The sequence below is a fragment of the Raphanus sativus genome, chromosome 5 (genome assembly GCF_000801105.2).
Source record: "Raphanus sativus cultivar WK10039 chromosome 5, ASM80110v3, whole genome shotgun sequence".
NCBI lineage: Eukaryota > Viridiplantae > Streptophyta > Magnoliopsida > Brassicales > Brassicaceae > Raphanus > Raphanus sativus.
In genome coordinates this window covers 14,922,174-14,945,841 of record NC_079515.1, presented here as the reverse complement: position 1 = coordinate 14,945,841, position 23,668 = coordinate 14,922,174, and the positions used below count along the sequence as shown (strand labels likewise).

Below are 23,668 nucleotides of genomic sequence, written 5' to 3'. Positions count from 1 at the left end.
TCCTCAAATCTGAAACATTAAAAGGAAAAGGATTATAAGCAAAAGAACCATAATCAAAACGTGGCTCACCTTGAGTTCGGTCCGGTTTGTGAATGGAAGAAGATCCTTCTTGATGACCACGGTTTTGCTCTCCATCTGACCCTTCCTTCGGTTCATGTTCATAGTCATCAAAAATTGGCAAAGGATCTTCCTTTTCTGGCTCGGTTTCAACTTTCTCCAAAGTCACCAACGATTTCTGTTTTTGGCACTTGTTGGCATAATGACCGATCCTATGGTATTTGAAGCACCTGGTAGAAAGAGCTTTGCTTGTAGGTTTCACAGCTTTGCTTTTATCAGAAGACAACACATTAGTTTTCAAATCAGAATTTGAAAGAGAAGAAAAATTACTTTGCTGTTTTGGTGCAGGAGAAGTGTTGGGGTTTCCCTTCTTTTTGAGTTGTCGGATAACATGAATCGCCTTATGCAACATCTTCTCCAAACTGGCATAAGTCTGAATCTCATTCTGATCAAACACATCACGGCTGCTTCTCTTGGTTTTGGTGAAGGGACGATCACCACTTCTGACCCACTTCTCATCATCCGACCTACTTTGTCTCTTCCTTTGTTTCTGCACAAAATCAAACCTATTAGCAGCAAAATGTTTCTTATTTCTAAAAATTAATTGCTCTTTCTCCGAAACAGTTTTAAAAGAAAAAAAAGATATCATCTTGTAGTGGTTTTGATTTCTTGAGAAGTCCAAACATCCTGAAACACTTAACAAACGTTAGCACATAAAAATCCTCACACTCTCAAAGTGTTTAGCTCACGATTTTTTTAGGTGATCACTCAGAGTTCTTTTACTGGTTCAAAGGATGATAAGCAGTCAAAATTCAGCAATCAAAAACCCAAAACAAACTTTGTGAAAAAAGAAAAGAAATGAAGATGAAGAAATTTTTTTTGTTTTGTGTGGATCCGCCTTAACTGTCCTAAGGCTGGGTTTCTCTTCAGCCAGCAGGATTACTCTTCCACCACTCCAAGTGATTCAAGCCAATCTTTTACTTTTTTTTCTTTTTTTTCTTTTTTTTTCTGATTTTTTTCTTTTTTTTTAAATGGCAATCACAAGGGAGTAAAGGAACAGCCCGGATCCAAAAAGAAATAAGAAAAGAAAATGATGAAGAGAATAGATGATGAAAAGAATAATGAAAACAAACCAGCCAAAGTGGCTCTGATACCAAATGATACACCCTAAATCGGGAAGGATCACTTTAGCCGGGTGTTGGATATGAACCGAGAAGTCGAGGCACTTCCGGAACTGGGATGGAATGAATGGATCGTCAAGAGGTGCGGAATGACTCTTGATATACCCTCGATCTAAGGCTAACCACCAAAGAACAGATTAGTGTGTTGGCTAACCACCAATTAACACACAAAGATGATTGGCTGACCACCAAATCAACAAGCCGGTTCAAACCGATGAACTAGCTAAAGAACTCTCTCTCACTCAGAGAAAAGAAACACAAATAAACTCCAAAATGATCTGCTTTTTTATTCATGAAATGGATTACATATTTATAGTAGAATGAGTCAAAGAAAGACATAAATAATTGTGGAAAACTAGAAGCATAGAAAACACAAATAAAGACTAAGACTAAAGACTTTTGTAGAACCGAGAAGTTGAATTTTGACTAGTCTTTGAAGAAATCAATGCAGGCCACGACTTTGACTCCTTTTGTTGATATTTCTTGATGCAAATGGGCAGGAGATCATCAGGAAAGGCCTGGTCGAATTTGGTGTAAAACGGACCCAAATCGAATTTGTTATGATACCCTCTCAAGGTATAGAAAGCTCTTGATACGTCCTGGGTCGGGGCAGGATCACTCAAATGGACTTAGGGATATGAACTCGCCAAAAGGGAGAACTGATGGGATGAACGGTGACACAAAGGGTTGCGGAAGGCCCAATGATATTACCAGAGGTGAACTCCGAAGAGAACTGATGGATTGAACGGTGACACAAAGGGTTGCGGAATGACCCAATGATACTACCAGAGGTGCTTGATTGTCGCCTGATATGATTCACAGGTCCGACAAGGAAGCAAACTCGATCTGTTGCCGGATGTGACGCACCGGTCCAACGAGAAAGAGAAAGTTACTTGGAGCTAACCACACCAAGAATAAGAAAAGTGAGATACCCTCTCAAGGTTCCAAAAATAAACACTCAAAACTTATTTTATTTCATTGATCAAATAGCCTTTATATAATAGGCAAAGAATACAAAATGTTGAAATACAAAATACTAGTCAAACATATAATTGGTGGAGAAACCTTGGGAGAGTATGATAGAACCAAAATCAAGCACCGTCCTTTTTGGTTCATGGACACGGCCCAACATGGGGATCATGTCTACCAGCTTGATCCAACCAAGATTTTTCCATCAGAACGTGACACTACTTTGGAGCTGAATGAGCTGAGTGAGATAAGTGACACTACTGTGGAGCTGGATGAGGTAAGTGACACTGAAGAAGGAGCTGGTTTTGATGCACCCTTGGATAGCACACTGGGCAAAACAGACATGCATGGTTTGGTCATGGGAAGCAGTAATGATATATGTTCATTGTTTGACTCATATCTTCCAAACCACGAGGATTCTACGCATGAAATCACTTGGAGAATGTGCTCAACTCAATTACAGAACTCCCCGAAGAAGAATCAGATCAAACGGAATTCAGATGTGGAAGTTATGCAATTTACAAATAAGGTGATCTTCAATTTTCACGAATTCGGGCTGTGTGGATCGTCCGGCGTGCATCCCGATCATTCCCACCGTGGACCAGCACGACCAGAATGAACCTGGACAGAGATTCACTTTGACCAATCTGCCTCAATTTCACCAACCTTGACCAGTCTTCATCAAATTCCACAAATTTGACTCATTAATAATTTTCTAGTCAATGTTGTCTTTTTCTATGCATTGTTTTCCACAATTTCTTTATGTTTCTCTTTGACTACAAGTAGTATAAATATGTAGTCTCATCTATGAATAAAATCAGATCATTTTGGAGTTTATTTGTGTTTCTTTTCTCTGAGTGAGAGAGAGTTCTTTAGCTAGTTCATTGGTTTGAACCGGCTTGTTGATTTGGTGGTCAGCCAATCATCTTTGTGTGTTAATTGGTGGTTAGCCAACACACTAATCTTTTCTTTGGTGGTTAGCCGTAGATCGAGGGTATATCAAGAACCATTCCGCACCTCTTGACGATCCATTCATTCCATCCCAGTTCCGGAAGTGCCTCGACTTCTCGATTCATATCCAACACCCAGCTAAAGTGATCCTTCCCGATTTAGGGTGTATCATTCTTGATACGTCCTGGGTCGGGGCAGGATCACTCAAACGGACTTAGGGATATGAACTCGCCAAAAGGGAGAACTGATGGGATGAACGGTGACACAAAGGGTTGCGGAAGGCCCAATGATACTACCAGAGGTGAACTCCGAAGAGAACTGATGGATTGAACGGTGACACAAAGGGTTGCGGAATGACCCAATGATACTACCAGAGGTGCTTGATTGTCGCCTGATATGACTCACAGGTCCGACAAGGAAGCAAACTCGATCTGTTGCCGGATGTGACGCACCGGTCCAACGAGAAACAGAAAGTTACTTGGAGCTAACCACACCAAGAACAAGAAAAGTGAGATACCCTCTCAAGTTTCCAAAAATAAACAATTAAAACTTATTTTATTTCATTGATCAAATAGTCTTTATATAATAGGCAAAGAATACAAAAGGTTGAAATACAAAATACTAGTCAAACATATAATTTAGCAATTTATAAAAATAATGAAGACTTGACCAAAGACTTTAAATTGACCAAGAAATGATGACTTGACCAAAGTTGGACGATTTGGAGTGAATAACTCTTCGGTTGTCCAGAACATCATGGCCCAATGGTAAGGACGGGCTCCTTCCTGCACCCAGGTTGTGAGTTCGAACCCTGCTGGAGGGAACTAAGTCATGATTTCTGGACACCAACACGGATATGGGCCTATGCTTTAGGGCCCATTTGCATATCCGGAGAGAGGGTCTATCCGTGGACTGCACCTCCCCTTGGGGATTAGTCTGGGCCCTTCCATAGGCCCGGGATACCCCCAGGTTAATCAAAAAAAAAAATCAAAAAAATCAAAAAAAAAAAAAAACGGTGATAGATGATTTGTGGACATTTTGGACATGTGTGTGCAAGAAAATAAAAGAGTGAAGTTATATCTCATTGATCTCACGTATGTACTATTTATATAGTACAAGAAAAAGTATCATAGTCATCTCATATGAGAAGAGAAGAGGACAAGTGTCTAAAGGTGAAAGATGACTTAAAAGGAGATGAGGACACATATTAATAACGGTGATAGATGATTTGTGGACATCTGTCTCCATCGGATGAATCATCATTTACAATAATACGAACGAGATTGTTTTTATAGTTGGAAAACTGGTGGGACTCGAAACAGCTAGACTTTTTTTTGATCAAACAGCTAGACGCATTAGTTTACATAGAAGATGGTATAAACGAACCGAACCGCTTTCAAATTTGATTTGTAGTATACCGACCCGGTTGTACACCAAATCAAACCAGTCTTTGATTTAGCGAAAACAGAGTTGGTCAAAGAGAAGATTAATCCGTCAGGGAGACGCTATTGGAAGACGAAAATTCGTAAAAGGATCATATATCATCTTCTTCTTCTTCTCTCTCGAACATCAATCATCAGCGCCATGGAGGATTCTACTGCTACGTCTACGTCCTCGACTCATTATTTCTCCATTTTCACAAACTACCCTCTCATCTCCGCCCTCACGGCTTTCACCATCGCTCAGTTCATCAAACTCTTCACCTCTTGGTACCTTATGTCTGTTAAAAAAAAAAAAGGTACCTTGTGTCTCTATTCATAGGCGCATTATTTTGCTTATCTTTTTTACAATCATAGACACAACTCCTCTACCTAGTGAAACCGCTGAACAGAACCGAAACTTAAATATTCTTATTTATGAATGTTCTCCTTACCATTCTACACTCTATGTAAAGAGAACTTAAAACACCATTACCGAAAAAAAAAAAACAGACGTGGTTTTATTTGGAAATAAATAGAATACAAAGAAGAATTTGTGGAGTAATTTGGCATCATTGTTCATTGTTTACCAAGTATGATGGTGAAGACATCTCTCATGTGCAGAGTAGGTTCCAAAGGAACACTAGACTTCATACGCCAAGCAATGTGTTCATCCGGACGAACTAAAATAGAACCTCTCTCTGACATCTTACAAATACTCCACCAAGAAGCTTCTTCACCAACTTCCATAACGTCAACAACATTTTCACATGGAACTAGCGCTGATTTGCTATCCCTTACAACACCATCATTGCTACTACTACTAGGCCAGACCACACATACCTTTACATCAGCCTTGAACTCTTTTGCGACTTCGATTGTAGCGCGAGCTAGCTCATAGGACTCTTGTAAGGGCGATATTATAAGTAGAAACTCCACCCTGTCGATCGAAACAAGATCCAGTGTAGAAACAATAACTTCTCTTGTGGAATCTGACAGGACTTTCACATACATATGAGGCAGTCTTGAACCTGGTTCAGCACAAGGAACATAGTCTCTTCTACGACCACTCGGTGCTTCAGGATCACCAGCTTCAGACTCTTTATCAGGAACAATGGCTCCCTCTAGATACCTAAAGAGTAAACACACCAGCTCTGGTTACTGTTTTTAATTACTCTCAGTTTAAATATCTTTTGTTGAAATGTAATGTAAGAAACACAATGGAACATTAAAAACCAAAATCTCCGTTTCATGAAACCGCTAATACAGTTTACAAAAGCAGATTGGCCAGGTGGCCTAGTTTCTACTCTTTGTACTTGAGTGAACATTCTACAGTTCAAAAGGTGATGATGATGTTGATACCTGAAACCAAGATCTTCTGCAGGAAACTGTAGCTGCAGGCTTTTTCCTCCTTCGAATATACTTTTTAGTCTGCTAAGTCTCTGATGTCCCAGGGGATTGCTCTCATTCAACAGGGATTCCGAAAGCTGTGCACGACCTAGTGCAAAGACATTATCCAAGATCGCCTTTTGCATCCCAGTTGGAAGGATGGAACCGATTGTTTTGTTTATAAACCTATGAACTACAACACCATAGAGATATAATAATAAGTATTATTGTAAAGCTGATCATGGAACGATGAACTGAGCAAGAAGAAAAGCTACTTCTAGTTTACCTGAGTTTGCAACTGTTGGGTCAAGACCTAGCGCTGAAGGAACCGACATAGCTGCTCTGAAGTTCTGAATGCTGAGTGAAGTATTGAAAAGGGCAATCTAGCAGTAAACAATAAGATGCTTATAAATGAATCAATTTAAGAAAAGAGGATGGCAAGAAAAAATTAGAAAAGTTAAAAACACAATACCGGTCTACGCTCTGTTTCATAAGTATTAAGAATTGAAGATTTTGCAGAACCCTGAACTAGAGCTGCTATTTTCCATGCAAGATTATGAGCATCTTGAATTCCAGTGTTCATTCCTTCAAAAGTCATATGTAATTTGCTATCAGGATAGTTCCTGAGCGGCTCAACTTATATAACTTAGAAAAAGAAACTGACAACAAGGACCATTTTAAATCAACTTTCTGAGTTTGCGGCATTCATTCGTTTGTATCACAGTATCTCATCTGACCATATTTTCAATCATAAAAAGTACAAGAATGGAGATGATTTGACATACCAAAACCTCCAGCAGGTGGGAAGCGGTGAGCAGCATCACCAGCAAGTATAACCCTGTTCTCACAGCACATGAATTTCTCGGCGACTTCAGCATGCATAACCCATGGCTTAATATCAGCTACATTCAAGTCTGTGAGCTCATGTCCCACCAAATTAAATATCAGCATCTTGCACATCTACAAGCAAAATCACATTTGAACTTTGTAGAGGGGTGTATCAAAGCTAGTCTCACCAAGTGAGAACTATAAGTAAATACCTCGGGACTGAAATCAGATAGACTCTGCTGAGGAGGATAGAATGGAATCTGCAGTGAAAAATAAAATGGTTACACGCTAAGCTACTGTTGTATATGAAATATAGAGAGTAATTGAGATAAAACCTGCAAAACAAATTCTCCTTGTAGAAGATCGTGGGCAACGAGAACTCCTATACAACCGGTGTTGAAAATGAAAAACAACATGCCAGGTCTGTTATTGATCAAGTACTCACCGAGCTCCTTGCTGATGAAATGGACACTAATAAGCTTCTGTAGATCTCTCTCCCCACCCATTTCTACTTTTGCGAGCCTTCTCACAGCACTCCCAGCACCATCAGCACCAACCAGTAGACTACATTGGATGTTCCTCTTCATATGCTTGCCTTCTTTGAGAAAAGAAAGAGTTGCAGTAACACTTTCCTTATTGTTAGCATCAATCGCCACACACTCATGACCCATGAGGATTTTCCCCGTAGTAAGGTCAAGACCATCCGAGTCTTTTTGAACATTAAAGCCGAGGTTTTCTAACCGCTTAAGCATTAAACTTGTCAATTTGTACTGGGAGAAGTGAGCAACGGAAGCGGGGCTGAGAAGCTTGTCAAAATCTGTTTTTTAAAAACAACACACACACACAATCAAGGCCTGGATAGAGAAAACAAAAAACAAAATATGTACAGAAGAAGAGACCTTGAGGCTGCATGTGGTCCACAGTGCCTAGAGTTGAACCGGAGAGAGACGTACAGTATATAAATTTTCTCCACAAATCTACAGGAGGCTGTGATCGTTCAATCTCCCCAGCTAATCCATCAAGTTTACGAAAGATCTAAAAGCATATGAAGAAAAGTAAAGGATGATAACCACCAGAAACCAAAAAAAAAAAGAAAAGAAAAGAAAAGGCAACCTCCATAGAGCGGTTGTTGATAAAATGAGCTTGTGGATGTTTAGAAAAGCGAGTGGCTTTGTCAACAAGAGCACATTTCACACCTAACAAGAAAGAAAGAAAGAAAGAGATGAGAATCCAATTCGATCAAGGAAGTAGTTTTTACAATGTAAAAGAGTAACCTAGTTTGGTGAGAAGGATGGATAAAACGAGACCCACAGGTCCAGCACCGACAATCAGAACAGGAAGCTTAGCATCTTCTTCCACTTGAAAGGTATTTGTGATTGAAAGCTGCCTCCTGCTTCCCAAATATCTCGCCCTCCAATTGTTTCTACTAGCCCTCTTCATCACCCCAACTAATGCCATTCTCAATAAGCTAGAGCTGAAGAGGACTTTCAGTTTCTGGAGAATCTAGATCATGGAACTCCAGATAATATGGGGTTCCGACGGTGCCAGAGATGATGCCGTCGCGAATTTGGTGACGACTAATGATGACTGAGTTGCTGTGAGAGAGAGCGGCGGAGTTGCGGCGCAGGGTTCTAAAACGCGGCCGTAGTGGCCGATTACTCGCCGGTGCAACGTTCGGCGTCGTAGCTCCGCCGCGATTTGGCTCCGTTCGGCCAAAAACTCGGCTTCAAAAAACACACATCATGTTATGACATTTCCATGTTTGAAAATGATAAATTCTTCACAAATCCATCATAATACAGTGCTAGAAACAAAGAAACATAGTTAGATCAAAGCAAATCGTTAAAAAAAAGTTGATTTGTGTTGGAGGAAATGAGATAACGGCTGCAAATTAGTAGGTCAGAGGAAGGGAAGAGACAACAAAGAAGATGAAGGGATATTTACAATTATGCCATTAATGAGATAAAAACAAAATAAAAATAAAAAACAAACCAAGGGTTACTCGGACTGAGGATCTCTTGACATAGAATATGCATAGAAACCACTACACCACGATAACTTTCTCTTCAAACCTGGTAAATCATGTTTTATATTACATAAGCTATTAAAAATTGAAAAAAACACTCAAAATTAATCCCCGATTAACTCCCGATTAATTTCCGATTTTCTTACAACTCGCTAGGTCCGTACCAACCGCCCGACTCACACCTAGCGCGATTCCGAACATGGCTATTATATAAGGGATTTTTTATTTATTTTAGTTATACACCTAACTCGGTTCATACGTGGTTCCATAGTTTCCATAATAATGATTCTTCTTTTCATAGGACCTTTCTTAATTTTTTAGGCTTCGAACGGAGACAGCGGTTTGAGCGGTGCGGGATAAGCGGTTAGGATAGTGCGGTGCGCTTTAACTGCGATTTATTTTAGCAAAACGCATACTGCGGGAGAAGTGCGGTTCATCTAAAAGAAGCGGTTCAAAACAATAGGTGAATGGTGACCAAAGTAATAGATAGTGCGGGACAAATGTTTGAATGGTGATTATAAATTAAAAAGTGCGGGAAAATATAAAATAATATTTTACTGTATATTATAAATATATTTTACATTTTTTTATAAAGCACAAATAAATTACATTCAGAAGATAAAAATAATTTATTGATTTTCCCACAAAAGATTTGCAATATTATCTCTTATTTGAGACATATGTTCTCCATCTGTTCCCTCAACTGTTTCTACATCATCTAAATCGGTATGAAAATCAGTCTCTCCATGTGTGTTGAATCCTCCTATCTCTGACATGGTTTCAGCAAAATCTGCATCAGAAAAATTTGAAACCTTGATAAAATTATGCAATCACATTGTAGCCATTACCACCAGGGGCGAAGCCACCTTATTAACAAAGGGTGCACATGCACCCACAATAATAATAAAATTTACGTTTTTAGCTTAAAACTAATAGAATTTGTTAACTTAATTGGTAAAAATCAAATTATGCACCCACAGTTTTTAATTTCGATTTTCGCTAATGCTATTTCTTATTAAATTATGCACCCATAGAATAAATTTTCTGGCTTCGTTCCTGATTACCACTCTCTTCTGTATGTTAATACTATATCTTGGGAAATCACAAAGAATTCTCCATTTTTTCTTCCAAACTCCAAAACTTCTTTCTATAACTGAACGTAGAGACACATGATATCGATTAAACAGTTCTTCTTTATTCCGTGGAGCAGGACCATAGTTGAACTGGGACATATGATATCTGACAACATTGTTTCGTGTTGACTTATATGGAGTCAAAAATCCTTGCATGTTTGGATACCCCGAATCAACGACATAATATTTTTCCATTGGAGGCAAAGAAAATTCAGGATCGCTTTGTTGTGCCATTGTGAGAACGGCTGTATCATGACAAGATCCCGGTGCTTCATTCCATATATATGTGAATAGCATATTGAAATCACAAATTGCCATGATATTCAACGATGCATTATCGTGTCGATTCCAATACATTCCTTGTAACTCTGGTGGAGTCCCATCCATAGCTCCAACAAATCCACTAAAATATGGATAATATTTTGGATGTACTTGAAGTCTTTCAGGAATTCGGTATAGTTCTTGTCTTGTTGGAGTTCTGATATAATCGCACGCAAGTAATTCTGTCGCTTTAAGAACTTCTTTAAATTTTCTTTTCACAGTCTCTTGATTTCGTCCAAATCTCAACCCAACATCTCTTTGAACTTCATTGTGCCCGCATATTCGCAAAAACATAGCCACACTTTCTTCAATGCTTACATTTGAAGTTGGTTGTAAACCATAATCCGTTTGTAGCATGTTACATAAAGTCCGGAAACATGGCAGCGACATTCGTAGGAGTTGTAGACAAACAGCATCATCTACTTGAAGTCGAGACCACATATTTCTCCACCCTTTACCTCCGTTTGTCCGGGCAGGTGCTCTATGAAAATATCGATCATAATAAGTCAATGTGGGTTCAATTACCAACTCTTCGAATTGCTCGTTTTCTAAATTCCACAACTCAATTCTCTCTTCGTAAGATAGCATGTGGATGTTTTGTGATCGCAGTTGGCAGATACGAAACGCCTGAAAATTAATAAACATGTGAAATGCTTCATTAGACATATATAAATAATAATCATTTACACACCAAAATATATAAAAATATTTTAAAACATTACAACATGACAAAACATTAACACACGAAAATAATATTTAAATATTTTAAAACATTACACCATAACAATACATTAACACACCAAAATAATATTTAAATATTTTAAAATATTACGACTTGACGAAACATTAACACACAAAAATAATATAGTATTATATCATAATATGAAAACATGACAATCAGGTCGCTAATCTTCGTCTCCTAAATCACTTTGATGTCCTTTATTATGTTCTTATGTGGTTCCCCAAATGTTGAACAGACCTCCATGTCTCGGTTGTTGCGAAGTACTTCCAGATTCAAGATAATTTGTGAAACCGATATTCGGTGATGGTGTTTGGTGAACTTTGGGTGAAGTATCTTTGGTTGTACCTTCTGGATACGTTCGTTGATTATTCATTGGACTTTCAACTTGATTTCCAACTGTAAATCGAAATTGAACATTAGTGGGTGTTGTTCCTGAGGAGCCGGCTTGCTGAAAATTTGATGCATGTTGACCATGATGAAAATTCTGTGGCATGTTCCATTGTTGGGGATATGGTGGTGTACTCCATTGTTGAACATTTGGGGGTGTGTTCCAACTGGGACCACTTGGAGGTACACCCCATGGTTGAACATTTGGTGGTGTCCCTCAATATTGAACATTTGGTGGTGTTCTCCAATGTTGAACATTTGGAGGTGTACCTCATTGTTGTGTTGTCGGTGGTGCACCCCAGTTTTGAAAACTGTTTGCTCTCGAACTATTACCCACAGAAGATGGACTCCCAGATGATAAACCTCCAGAATGTGGACTCCCAAATAGCTGGCCAGAGCCTAATTGTTTTGGCACGTCTTCATTGTTTCTTGTTACACCAGTCATAGCTTCTAGTAATTGCAGTTTATCCTCGTTATTGCTTCCAGCTATATCAATGAAATACTTTCGCCAAAAAAACCAGCTCTTTAAGTGAGTTAATGCAAGCCCAATAAAATTTAGTGAATTTGGAAAGCTCCAAAGCAAGAAATATTTGCTCTGCTTTTTTGAATTCATCATAATCATTCTTATCAAAATCACCTGGACATAGCTGTTGTAGACTTTGTCGTTGAAATTCTTTGTATCCATTAATTGTGTCTTGTATTGTCCTCTCAAATAATTGCCTTCTTCGATTACCTCTTGAACTACTTCCAACATTAGTTCATGAGCTTCTACCAGACGTATTCGAAATACTCCCACGTCTTCCACTTCCTCGTGAACTACTCCCACGTCTTGTACGTTCTTCACCTCTTCGAGAAGGAAGCCGAGTTGGATCTTCAGTATATTCATTTGAAGGATGTGTATCAGCATTGAGGTTAACACGATATGGTTCTTCACTTTCTTGGGTTTCAGGAACATTATTTTGAGGTGTGTCATCACCATCAATATCTGAAAAACCAAGCAAGTCATCCTCCTTTGTTTCTTCTTTCAAAATTTGTTGTCTTCGTTGATGTGACGACTGTTGAGGTTGCGAGTAAACATCGTGCAGTACAAAACATCGAACCATCACATCCCAAAACTCTGGGGGTTGTCTCTTAAAAGATCTTGTTATTTTGCATACCTAATAAAGTTTTATAAAATTCATAAATGTGTTGGTTATATTTATTATATTATTTTAGTTAATATAGTTAAAAATATTATTACTGATTCACGAGCTTCCCACCATTCGCCTGATGCATAAATCATCGAAGTCTCCGGATCGACCGTCATACCAGTAGAAGTCATGAGAAACTTCCACTTCTTATATGCTTTTTTAAAATCATCCAGTTTGTTTTTGAAAAATGCATAATTTATATGTAAATTAAATGCACGGTTAAATTTGTCAACCAGGAGCTCTCTACCAAGAACCGTAGGATCTTTAAGAGTATAATTGCTCATAGAAATTGCTTGATCATACAACTGAATCAGTGTTTTCTCTTGTTCATAAGTCCACTTAAACCTCGACGTGTTCTACAAATTAAAAAACTATATTTATAATTTTTTCTAACGATATGTAATTAAAATAGCTGCAATAACTATAAAATAAAATTTCTTACTCGTGATGAAGTCTCGTTCTGAACATTTGAATTTCTATGTCCCGAAGGATTTGTGTTTCCATGATGTCTTCCCGACATATCTGAATTATAAAAATGATACAAATATTATTAATATACTAGAGTTTCACCATTAATCCTATTTTAATTAAAATATAAATATAATGTATATATAATTAAAATATTAAAACATTTATTTATTAAATTTGCAAATAAAATGTATTTTTTCAAATCTCAAACACAACGAAATTTTTGTTTCAAAATATATTTCAAATACATAATAATATTTAACTTTTACTACAAAAAATATGAGTATTAGTAGCAGTTCGCGGTAGCACGAATTCATCAACTGCTACCAAAAATATCAAAATCGGATCACAACTCAATCGTAGCATTAAATTCGTGCCAAGATAAAATTTCATTAAGCGGGAATGCAAAAGTCGCTACTATAGCCAAAAATTTATTTTAGAACCAACACTTAACTAGTTTTCTGGGTTTTCCTTTACTTCTTACCAAAAAAAAAGAAAAGAAAACAACTTCTCCTTTTTCATTAGGGTTCTTATCTCTCTCGAGTCTCACCTCGTCGTCTATGTCATCCTCGAGTCTCATCTCTGTGTTTCCCCTTTGCTCGATCTCGAGCTCCAACCACCACTCTGTCGTCTCCACTCACCCGCAATCAAACACGGTGGCGCCTCTTGTCCACTCTCGAACCTCACTGCCGTGTCTCTGCTCATCAATCCGCCGTTCTCTGCTTCGCGCCGCAACGGTCTCGCCGTCGCCGTCACGTCTGGAGCTCTCATCCATATAATCCATCGCTGAGTTCGTGACCAAACCACCACACGATACCACCTGCTCCGAATCAAGCTTCTCTGGCGCGTTCTTGCTTCACAACCGGCATCTCCGTCTTATTCTGTTCTCGTCATCACCAGAATCATGCCTCACCGTCGGGATCGAAGTGGAGAAGAGCAACAATGGTGATCTTTGAACTATTTGCAGATATGGTCCTTCATCTTTGGTAGAGCTTTGTTTTTGCCCCAAGCATTTGCCATGTGCCGTGAAAGACAGAAACAGATTTAAAAGAAGTCGATTTGATTTAAGTTTCTCTTGGATGCTTGATGGCTGATGATTTATTTGTGGGTGTTTTGTATGTTCGATTTCAGAGAAGGAGAAGCACTACAAGTGAAAGCAGCCAAGAAAGTTGTTATAAAATTGCCAGTGGATGATGCTCGTTTAGTTAAGAGCTGAGCTTGTCTTGTGTCTAAATCGCCTTGTGCTGTGACTGTATTGAAACTGCAGTTTGATAGCTTTTGGTGAGATCTTATTTGGTCTTTCTCTGATCTGATCTGTCAAGAAGTGTATACTTGCAATTATAATGTCTCTTTAGGGTCATTGTAGCTCTTATTACTGAGTTTAAGTTTCACTCTTTTCGTATCTGTTGCAGATTAATGAACCCATCTTAAAGGCTGCTAGGTATTGATTTAGTAGGAATGGTGTAGAGCCTGATGATTGAAGAAGCTTCGAGGGTTGCAAGTGCCAGAGTTGTTAAACGAATCCAGCACAAACTCGACCTTGTAAGAAACCTTTTTAAATTTGTAACTTTGAAATATCTGATGGCAACTATCAGCTATATGTACTGAAGAGTCTTTGTCACTCTTACTTGCCTTTTGAGTTACTTGTTTTACTACCGAAAGAGAATAGCTTTATAAGCTATTTTCATGTTGACAGGCAGGAAACAAGGAGGACATTGAGAAGTACAGCAAACGACTTGTGGCAATGCAGGAAACAAGCAGGACATTGGTATCAGACTTGCGACTTTTGACTGCATTTTACCATTTTGGTATCAATGTAGGTATCAAATACCAGAGGAATTGCCATACAATGAAGCTCGTGCACTATTTAAAGAGCCTGATATATAGATCAAATTGCAATGTATAGACGATAATTAGAGTTTTGTTATAAAATAGTTTATATATCATCATTATTCAAAAATGATTGTATTTTAGTTAAATATCTTCTAGTATAAAATTAAAGGATACAAATGATAATTAGAGTTTTGTTATAAAATATTTATATATAATATTTAAGAATTTATATGTTTAGTGTGATACTATAATATGGAGTAAACCCCATAATGATCCAAATTCTAAATTACACATTTCAAAAAGATAACAGAAGAAGTAATATGATAAAAAGAAAATCCAAGCAAAAAATAAATTAGAAAAAAAATTGTCTCTAGTTCTAAACCCTAAACATGCCCTAAACTCTAACTACATATCTCAAACCCTATATCTTAAATTCAATTTATACATAAATCTTCAATTTTAAACATTTTAATCCAAACATTCAAATTATATATCATAAAGAAAGATTCAACTTTAAACATTATAATACAAACCCTGCATGTACTCCAAACCCACTTATAACTCCAAACCCTATATCATATTCCAATCTTTCCATAATAAAACTTCAATACCAAGCTTTAACACAACATTTATATATTTTTTTTAAATATAATCTTCAATTTATTCTCTAAACCTCAAACACTAACCCTTATATCTACTCCTTATATCTAATACCCTAAACCCTAAACTTAAACCCTACATACAAAATCATGAATATAATCTTTTCAAACCTATAATATATTTTATAATTTAACTCCAAGTATATTCTAAAACTCAAATCATATATTTATTTCTAAATCTTAACCCTAACATTAATATTCATACCTCATATTAACCTATGTCATAAAATAATAAATATTAATTTAAATAAATTATAATTCCTATAAGACACATATATATAGAGATTGTATACTATTCCAAACTATATACAAATTTTATATCTTAATCCCTATAAGATACATATATTACTCCAAACTATATACTCCAAATTTGAACACTATTCATCTTAACCCTAAAAACTCTTTTCAAACTACATATAAAACTTCATCTTATTACCATAAAACAAAAATTCAAACCCACATACAAAACCATAAGTTCATCTTTATTTATTTAATTGGTTATTTTTAAAAAAATATTTAAACACAGAATTTTAAGTAGAAATTAAAAGTAAATTATTTAATTGGTTTCTCTTAAAATATTTCCACCAACACTTCCACCAAATTTTCCCTCTCCTTCCCGCCGCACAACTTGACCAAAACTAAGACAATAAATAAAAATATTTAAGCTAAAATTAAAACATTTATCTGGGTCCTTATTGGTCAAAAACAAAAGACATGGATCACAATCAGTAATCGTTGATGCAATTGCATCCAATGGTTACAATTTTTTAACATCTTTTTGCTTTTTCTGTTTTAATTCTCTTTCTTGTCTCTTTTGTTTGCTCTTCTTTCTTCCTTCTGCGACAGATCTCTATCTTCTCTTCTATTTCTAGTATCTTATTCTTTGTCTTTTTCTTTCATTATTCCCCGCAAATCTCATCACCTCTCTTTTTCTTCGATATGTTCAATCCTCTTCTCCTGGATCCCGAGCTTTTCTACTAATTCGAAGTATTACTCACAGATCTCCTCTCGTTTCGAGACTCGGTTTACTTACTCAGAGAACCAGATTCGTGTCGAGTTTGAAGCGGTTGAGTTTGAAGCCACAATTTCGTGTCCTAGATATGTTGGTAACGTTTGAAGAAGATGCGTTTTTGTTTAAAGTTTTCAGACTTTATGTTGTTGGATTATTTTGAGTTGTCATATGAATGGTTTATGTTTCTTATTTTTCTTTGGTGGTAGTTTCGTGGAGAGCTTGATATTGGAAGAAGACAGAGGAAGAGGACGACGGCTCAGATCTGTTTGACGGGGTGAGATTTGTTTGTTTGTATCCGTGCTTACTGCATTTTTGACCGATTTTGATATCATGAGTAGATTTGTGATTTTTTTTTTTTACTTTCAGTTTGCGACATGAATATTACATGGAGTTGGATCGAGGAAGATATGAGAGAAGAGATGGAGTTGGTTTAGAGGTGAGGGAAGAGAGACAGATAAGAAGTTTGATGGCGGTGGAAGAGTAGATTGATGCAGTTGGTTGACGGCGGAGAAGAGTTGGTGCAGAGATAGGATTAAATTTTTTTTGTTAGGTTAAACCGGTTTAGTTTTTTTTTTTAATTTCTAAACCGGGTTTATGTGTAAACCTTAGGTTAATTATGGTTTGGTTTAATTTTTTAATCTGTTTTTGGTTTAACGTGTTCTTAATCATTTGTATACTGATTTTAATCAATAAATGTTTTTTATCTATGAATTAATTTGAGTTTTTATTTTCATTATTTTATTTTAATTAATTATTGTTAATTAATTAAATTTTTAAAAATTAATCTAATATTTTTAATTATTTTATTTTTAGTTATAGCGTTATATCTATGTTATTATAATTTATGCTATAGTACATGAAAAACGCCATAGAAAATCATATAACAGCAAAATCATGGTGCTATTAAAATGTTTTAATACAGCGAAACTTAAATGCTACAATATCTCTATTCATTATAGCACACGAGAAACGTTATGATAAGGGGGGGGTCTATTATAGATGCGGCTGTCAGAGCGTTTACAAAAACGCTACGAAAGCCCTATAATAGCGTTTTTCAAGTGCTACCAATACTGATATTTCTTGTAGTGTTTATTGTATGCGGTTTATGATTAATTCTTTAACTTATTTTGGCTGATGTAAAACCAATTACGTTAATATATAAAACTATTTATATAGAGAATAAACTTTTAGCTAGCTAACTTTCATATCTTTATTATCTTAAGTAATTTTTATTTAACTAATTTATATACTTAAAGTTATGTACCATCACAAAACTTTTTGCTAACTAAACTTTAGTTAATCAACTAATATATAAAATCTAACTAAATTTCTAATTTATAGTTTATAAATTTATGATAAAAGAATCGTTGATCAAAAAAGAAAAAAGAAAGTGTTGTACCTTTCTTTGAAACAGGTTACACGAGAGGGAACAAAAAAAAATGCAGACGAAGAAATTTGAGAATGCAGACTAATAATTTTGAGAAGTGAAGATGATTGCGTTGGTTGATGAGGACTTGCCTTATATAGGCGAGATTTTTTTATTTTTTTTTCATTTAAAAATAATTACTTTTGAAAACAAAATAACACAAACCACACCCTTATGTCTTCTTGTGCGTTTTGATAAAGAACACACTTGTCAGAGAGTCACATGCAATTTTATCCCTTTTTAATTATTTTTTATTTAAAAAAGCCAACAGTAAACAAACACAAAAAATTACTGAATGGTAACATAAAGTGGTCCCACCATGTGCGGTTTTATTAACCGCAGTAAACACTTAGACCCTTAGTATTATTACAAAAGCCGATATCGATTGGGAATTTATTTTAATTTTTCATCGGCCATGAAGAAACAGCTATTGAAAATTTCTAATATTTAATTATAATTTTAACGACCAGTTAAGATAATAAATAACTAAAAATTATTAAAATAAATTCATTTTTATTTAAAATAAATAAAAATATAAACTATAAAAGATTACCAATACCAAAATAAATTAATACTGTCATATCTAAAGTTTTATTCTAAAATTTAATTAAAATCTAAACAATCACATTATAGTTTATTCAGTTTTATGTAAGATCAACAAGTATATGAAAAGTTTAAGGCCAATTTAGCTGGAAAATACGAAACAGAAGTATGCAAACAAAAAGATGATTAGATAGTTGGATAGAGATGCATAAAAGAAATTACCAGAATGTTTGCAATATCTAAATTTTATAGATAGGCTACAGTGTTAAAATAGACATATGAAACTTAGATACACTTGTCATATGGTCAGACGAAAGTGACGTGTTGTATTGTCATTATTCTCACTTATAGCTGAAATAGGAAAACCATAAAACGTGATGTGCTTTACACATGTGATATAGTTATTGTATATGTATATAAGGTTAATGTATCAAAATTCTGAAATATATTTAGTCAAAAAATTGAAATATAAAAATCTAAAAATATTTTTTTGGTAAAATGTTAAATTTATATTAATCTGAAGAAGAGTTTATGTCACAAATAATCAAAAAAATCTAAAAATATTAAATATTAAACACTAATCACTAAATCATAAATCCAAATAAAAAATCATAAATCCTAGTCACTAAATCATAAACTTAAACATAAACAATAAACTTAAATTTCAAAATATGAAAATACAAAAAAATAAATCTCTAATCAATAAATTATAAACTCAATTATAAATTCTAAAAATCAAATATCAAAATCCAAAAATATTAAATAATATTAGATTATATTATATAATATGTTTATGAAATAAACTTTTTTGCTCTGTTAAGACGCTGTTAACACAGCAAAAACTTAAATCATAAACCATAAAACATGAATCCTAGTGGAGGAGAAGTAGTAGCAGTAGAGAAGGAAGTGGCAGTAAGTGATGAAAAGGAAGTGGAGAAGGAAGTGGAGAAGGAAGTTAAGAAAACAAGTGAGGCAGTCTTGGAGGTAAGAACCAATATGGTGATGACAGAAGTAGAGGAAGGAGAGAAGTGGTCAAACGTCTCACCATCAAAACATGGTCATCCTATGGTACACTCGCCAAAGGAAACCAGTAACATCAGCTCACCATCTCGGTTTGCAGTCCTAGATAACGAACCGGATGAATCTGTTAACGAAACTCAAGAAGTGGAGGAAGATAGTGAAGAGGGGGAGATTCTGGAAAGTCAGCCTCACGTGGAAGTAAGTAAACAGGAAAGTCTGGAAAAAGAAAAAACAGAGATAGGAGATGGTGCTAACACTCGGAGAGTATCTATTAGAAACTCGAAAAGTACGGCCAAATCTACTGCAGAAGTAAAGTCCCAAAGTACAAGCAACTTGGCTAGTACTGCAGGGAGGAAAAGAAACATAAAAAATCTTTAATATGTCGAGTTTCTTCTGGAATATTCGAGATTTTAATCAAAAGAAGAAGCATCAAGTGGTGAAGAATTGGGCTCATGGAAAAGAGTTTAAGTTTGGAGGGTTACTGGAAACAAGAGTCAAAGAGAAGAAGAGTGAAAATATCTTGTCGACAGTGTTTAAAGATTGGAGTTCGATCTCAAATTATGAGTATAATACGCTGCGACGAATCTGGTTGGTGTGGAAGTCAGATGTGAGAGTTACTCCATTCTTTAAGAGTGGACAAATCCTCACAGTCTCGATATCATTAGAAGGAGCAGAGGATTTCTTTTACTCGATAGTCTATGCATCTAACTCAGCGGAAGAAAGAAGGGAGCTTTGGAACGATCTGAAGCTTCATCAGGATTCACCTATAATCCGACATAAACCTTGGACTGTAGTAGGTGATTTCAATGAAACTCTGGAGATGGAGGACCATTCCTCACATGAGACATCTCCTATGACGACACAAGGCATGCGAGATTTTCATGAGATCATGCAGTACTGTTCTTTTCTCGACTTAGCCTCACATGGTCCTCGATATACTTGGTGTAATAAGCGAGCAGAAGGCCTCATCTTAAAGAAAATAGATCGCGTCCTCTTCAATGACAGTTGGTTAGCAGCGTATCCTCAATCATATGCTGTGTTTGAAAGTGGAGGATGTTCGGATCATCTCAGATGCTGTATCCAGCTACAATCAGAACTATCTCGACCTAAAAGACCATTTAAATTTGTCAACGCTATCACACGCCTGGAGGAGTTTTCACCAGCAGTGAGACGAAGAAAAGGGTTTCTCCTGAGGACTTCTCCTGAAAAGGGTTTCTTACCAAAGGGGGTCAATACAACAATCAACGGAGCCAATTTTCCTATCGACCTCCTCTCTGTTTAGATTCTCAAAGAAGCTAAAGGGATTAAAACCGGTAATACGAGACTTGGGAAAGAAGAAATTGGGGAACCTGTCGATAAAATCAAAAGCTTCTTTAGAAGAGCTCTGTCTAAGGCAAGAAGAAACAATGAGGAACCCAACTACACAGAGTATGGAGGCTGAGAGTATGGCATATAGGAGATGGGATTTTGTTTCAGGTCTGGAGGAAAGTTTTCTCAAACAGAAATCAAAGATGCACTTGCTAGAAGTTGGAGATAAAAACAATAAAGTTTGTCATCGCGGAGAAACACTTCGAGAAATTATTAACACAATTAAGGAGATACAATGCACTGATGGCTCAGTAGTGACTTCTCCTAAGGATATTAAGGCAGAGGCTGAAAGGCACTTCCGGGAATTCTTACAGCATAAGCCATCAAACTATGCTGGAATTGAAGTGGAGGAACTTCAAACTCTCTTATCTTACCGATGCTCTGATCTGGAAATGGAGAACCTGGTTAAAGAAGTTACATCTGAGGAGATAATGAAGGTATTATTTGCGATGCCTAATGAGAAATCCCCTGGTCCGGATGGCTACACGGTTGAGTTTTATAAATCAGCTTGGTCGATAATTGGTGCAGAGTTTGTAATGGCGATTCAGAGCTTCTTTGAAAAGGGTTTCTTACCAAAAGGGGTCAATACAACAATTCTGGCTCTTATTCCCAAAATAACAGGAGCTAAAACGATGAAAGATTATCGTCCCATATCCTGCTGCAATGTTCTATACAAAGTGATCTCAAAGATCATCGCTAATCGTCTGAAGAAGCTTCTACCGAACTTCATTAGTCTCAATCAATCAGCATTTATCCAAGATAGACTTCTCATCGAAAATCTCCTCTTGGCAACAGAGCTTGTGAAAGACTATCATAAGGAAACGATCTCTAAAAGATGCGCGATAAAGATTGATATTTCAAAGGCTTTCGATTCAGTGCAGTGGACATTTCTTTTCAACACACTAAGGGCTCTGGGTTTACCGCAAAAATTCATACATTGGATCTCGCTCTGTGTTCCTACACCATCATTCTCTGTTCAAGTCAATGCGGAGCTGGCTAGTTTCTTCAGAAGTGAGAGAGGTCTGAGACAGGGTTGTGCTCTTTCTCCCTATCTATTTGTTATCAGTATGGATGTTTTGTCCAAGTTACTTGACAAATCTGCAGCAGAGCACAAGATGGGTTTCCATCCTAAATGCAAGAACCTCAGCTTTACTCATTTGAGTTTTGCAGATGATATTCTTGTTTTCTCAGATGGCAATTCACATTCAATACAAAGCATCTTGGACGTCTTTGAAAAATTTGCAACCATCTCAGGGCTGATGATGAGTGTGGAGAAGTCAACTATCTACTGTGGTGGGATGCAGGAGGAAAATAGACAGGCAATATGTAATCAGTTTCACTTGGATGTTGGTACGTTACCTGTTCGATATCTTGGTCTACCTCTCTTGACAAAGAGAATGGGCAAAAATGAGTATCAACCTCTTATTGAGAAGATAAAAAAGAGCATAAGTCTCTGGACAAATCGATTTTTATCAAGGGCTGGATGACTGCAACTCATAAAGTTTGTACTCATGAGCATAGTTAACTTCTGGATGTCATCATTTTGCCTTCCTGGAGAATGTCTGAAGGAGATCAATAGTTTATGCTTAGCTTTTCTCTGGTCTGGACCGGAATTGAACACTAAAAAAGCAAAGATTGCTTGGGAAGTAGTTACGACAAAGATAGAAGAAGGGGGTCTGGGGCTACGGCCTTTGAAAGAAGTTAATTCTGTTTGCTGTTTGAAACTAATATGGAGGATCACATCTTCCCATTTCCTTTGGGCTCGGTGGGTTAAAGAGTACCTATTAAAGGGAGAGACATTCTGGGCAGTTCGTTCAAATTCAACGCTAGGATCATGGTTATGGCGTAAACTTCTGAAGTATCGTGATAAAGCGAAGGAATTTCATCGCATAGAAGTTAATAATGGGAGAGGAACCTCGCTCTGGTTTGATGCATGGTCTGATATGGGTCGCCTGTTTGATATTGTGGGAGCAAGGGGCTGTATTGATATGGGACTCTCTCAATCCGCTACGGTGGAAGCTGCTATGACTCGTCGTCAACGGAGGCATAGATATGATATCTATATAATGATCGAGGAAGCAGTGAATAAGCAGAGAACTAAGATGAATGCTGGAGAAGATGTCATAGTGTGGAAGCAAAATCTGGATACTTTCAAACCGAGATTTAACACAAAAAGCACCTGGCTGCTCATTCATGAATCAAAACCGCAAGTTGACTGGTACTCTACTGTCTGGTTCCCTTCTTCCACTCCGAAATACAGTTTCATGGTTTGGATCGCGATGCATAATCGGTTGTCCACGGGTGACAAGATGCTTCTTTGGAATTCTGGAATAAACCTTGGATGTGTTTTATGCCAACATCAACTGGAAACGAGAGAGCATTTGTTTTTTGAATGCAGCTACTCTCAACAGATATGGCGGAACTTGACCCACAAGATTCTACCTTCCCGATTCTCTGTCCGGTGGCAAGACATCAGGGAGCTACTGTCAGATAATACTCAACAGATGATTCAGCTTTATCTCTTAAGATATAGTTTCCAAGTGACTCTCTACACAGTCTGGAGAGAACGAAACAATCGTATGCATGGAGAATCGCCAATCCTTGCACCTGCGATGATTAAAACTATTGACTGACAGATTCGGAACCAGTGTCTCTTGTTGGGTTTCAAAGCGGGCTCGACGCTATGGAATGATACTTCAAGCCTGGCTGGCTACTCGATAGGAAACTGAAATATGATCCGTAGTTTT

At 36.7% G+C, this 23,668-nt stretch overlaps 1 protein-coding gene, 1 long non-coding RNA gene and 1 pseudogene across 3 annotated transcripts; 1 reads left to right on the top strand and 2 right to left on the bottom strand.

The window, feature by feature from the left end:
* Window positions 1-5,075: 5,075 nt before the first annotated feature.
* Window positions 5,076-8,639, bottom strand: LOC108805352 (uncharacterized). Its single transcript, XM_018577374.2, has 10 exons — window positions 8,068-8,639; window positions 7,907-7,989; window positions 7,693-7,828; window positions 7,129-7,610; window positions 7,006-7,053; window positions 6,751-6,925; window positions 6,438-6,550; window positions 6,252-6,348; window positions 5,939-6,158; window positions 5,076-5,708 (listed from the first exon to the last, which is right to left on the bottom strand). The coding sequence occupies exons 1-10, from the start codon at window positions 8,249-8,251 to the stop codon at window positions 5,156-5,158; spliced, it is 2,091 nt and encodes a 696-aa protein (XP_018432876.1). The 5' UTR covers window positions 8,252-8,639; the 3' UTR covers window positions 5,076-5,155.
* A 2,308-nt stretch (window positions 8,640-10,947) lies between these two features.
* Window positions 10,948-18,059, bottom strand: LOC108836744 (uncharacterized; annotated as a pseudogene).
* LOC130495265 (uncharacterized) lies at window positions 13,532-15,124 on the top strand. 2 transcript variants are annotated; one of them, XR_008934536.1, is made up of 4 exons: window positions 13,532-14,046; window positions 14,192-14,341; window positions 14,473-14,602; window positions 14,757-15,124. It is a non-coding gene; the product is annotated as an uncharacterized LOC130495265 (long non-coding RNA). The 2 variants fall into 2 exon arrangements; XR_008934535.1 differs by having other exon boundaries at window positions 13,535-14,341.
* Window positions 18,060-23,668: the final 5,609 nt, after the last annotated feature.

Excerpts from the sequence above, each read along its gene's own strand:
- LOC108805352 (XM_018577374.2), bottom strand. The coding sequence starts at position 8,251 with ATGGCATTAGTTGGGGTGATGAAGAGGGCTAGTAGAAACAATTGGAGG. Across the intron at positions 6,926-7,005 it reads TATCTGATTTCAGTCCCGAG|ATGTGCAAGATGCTGATATT; the intron begins GTATTTACTTAT and ends TTTTGCTTGTAG. Across the intron at positions 5,709-5,938 it reads GCAGAAGATCTTGGTTTCAG|GTATCTAGAGGGAGCCATTG; the intron begins GTATCAACATCA and ends TTTACTCTTTAG.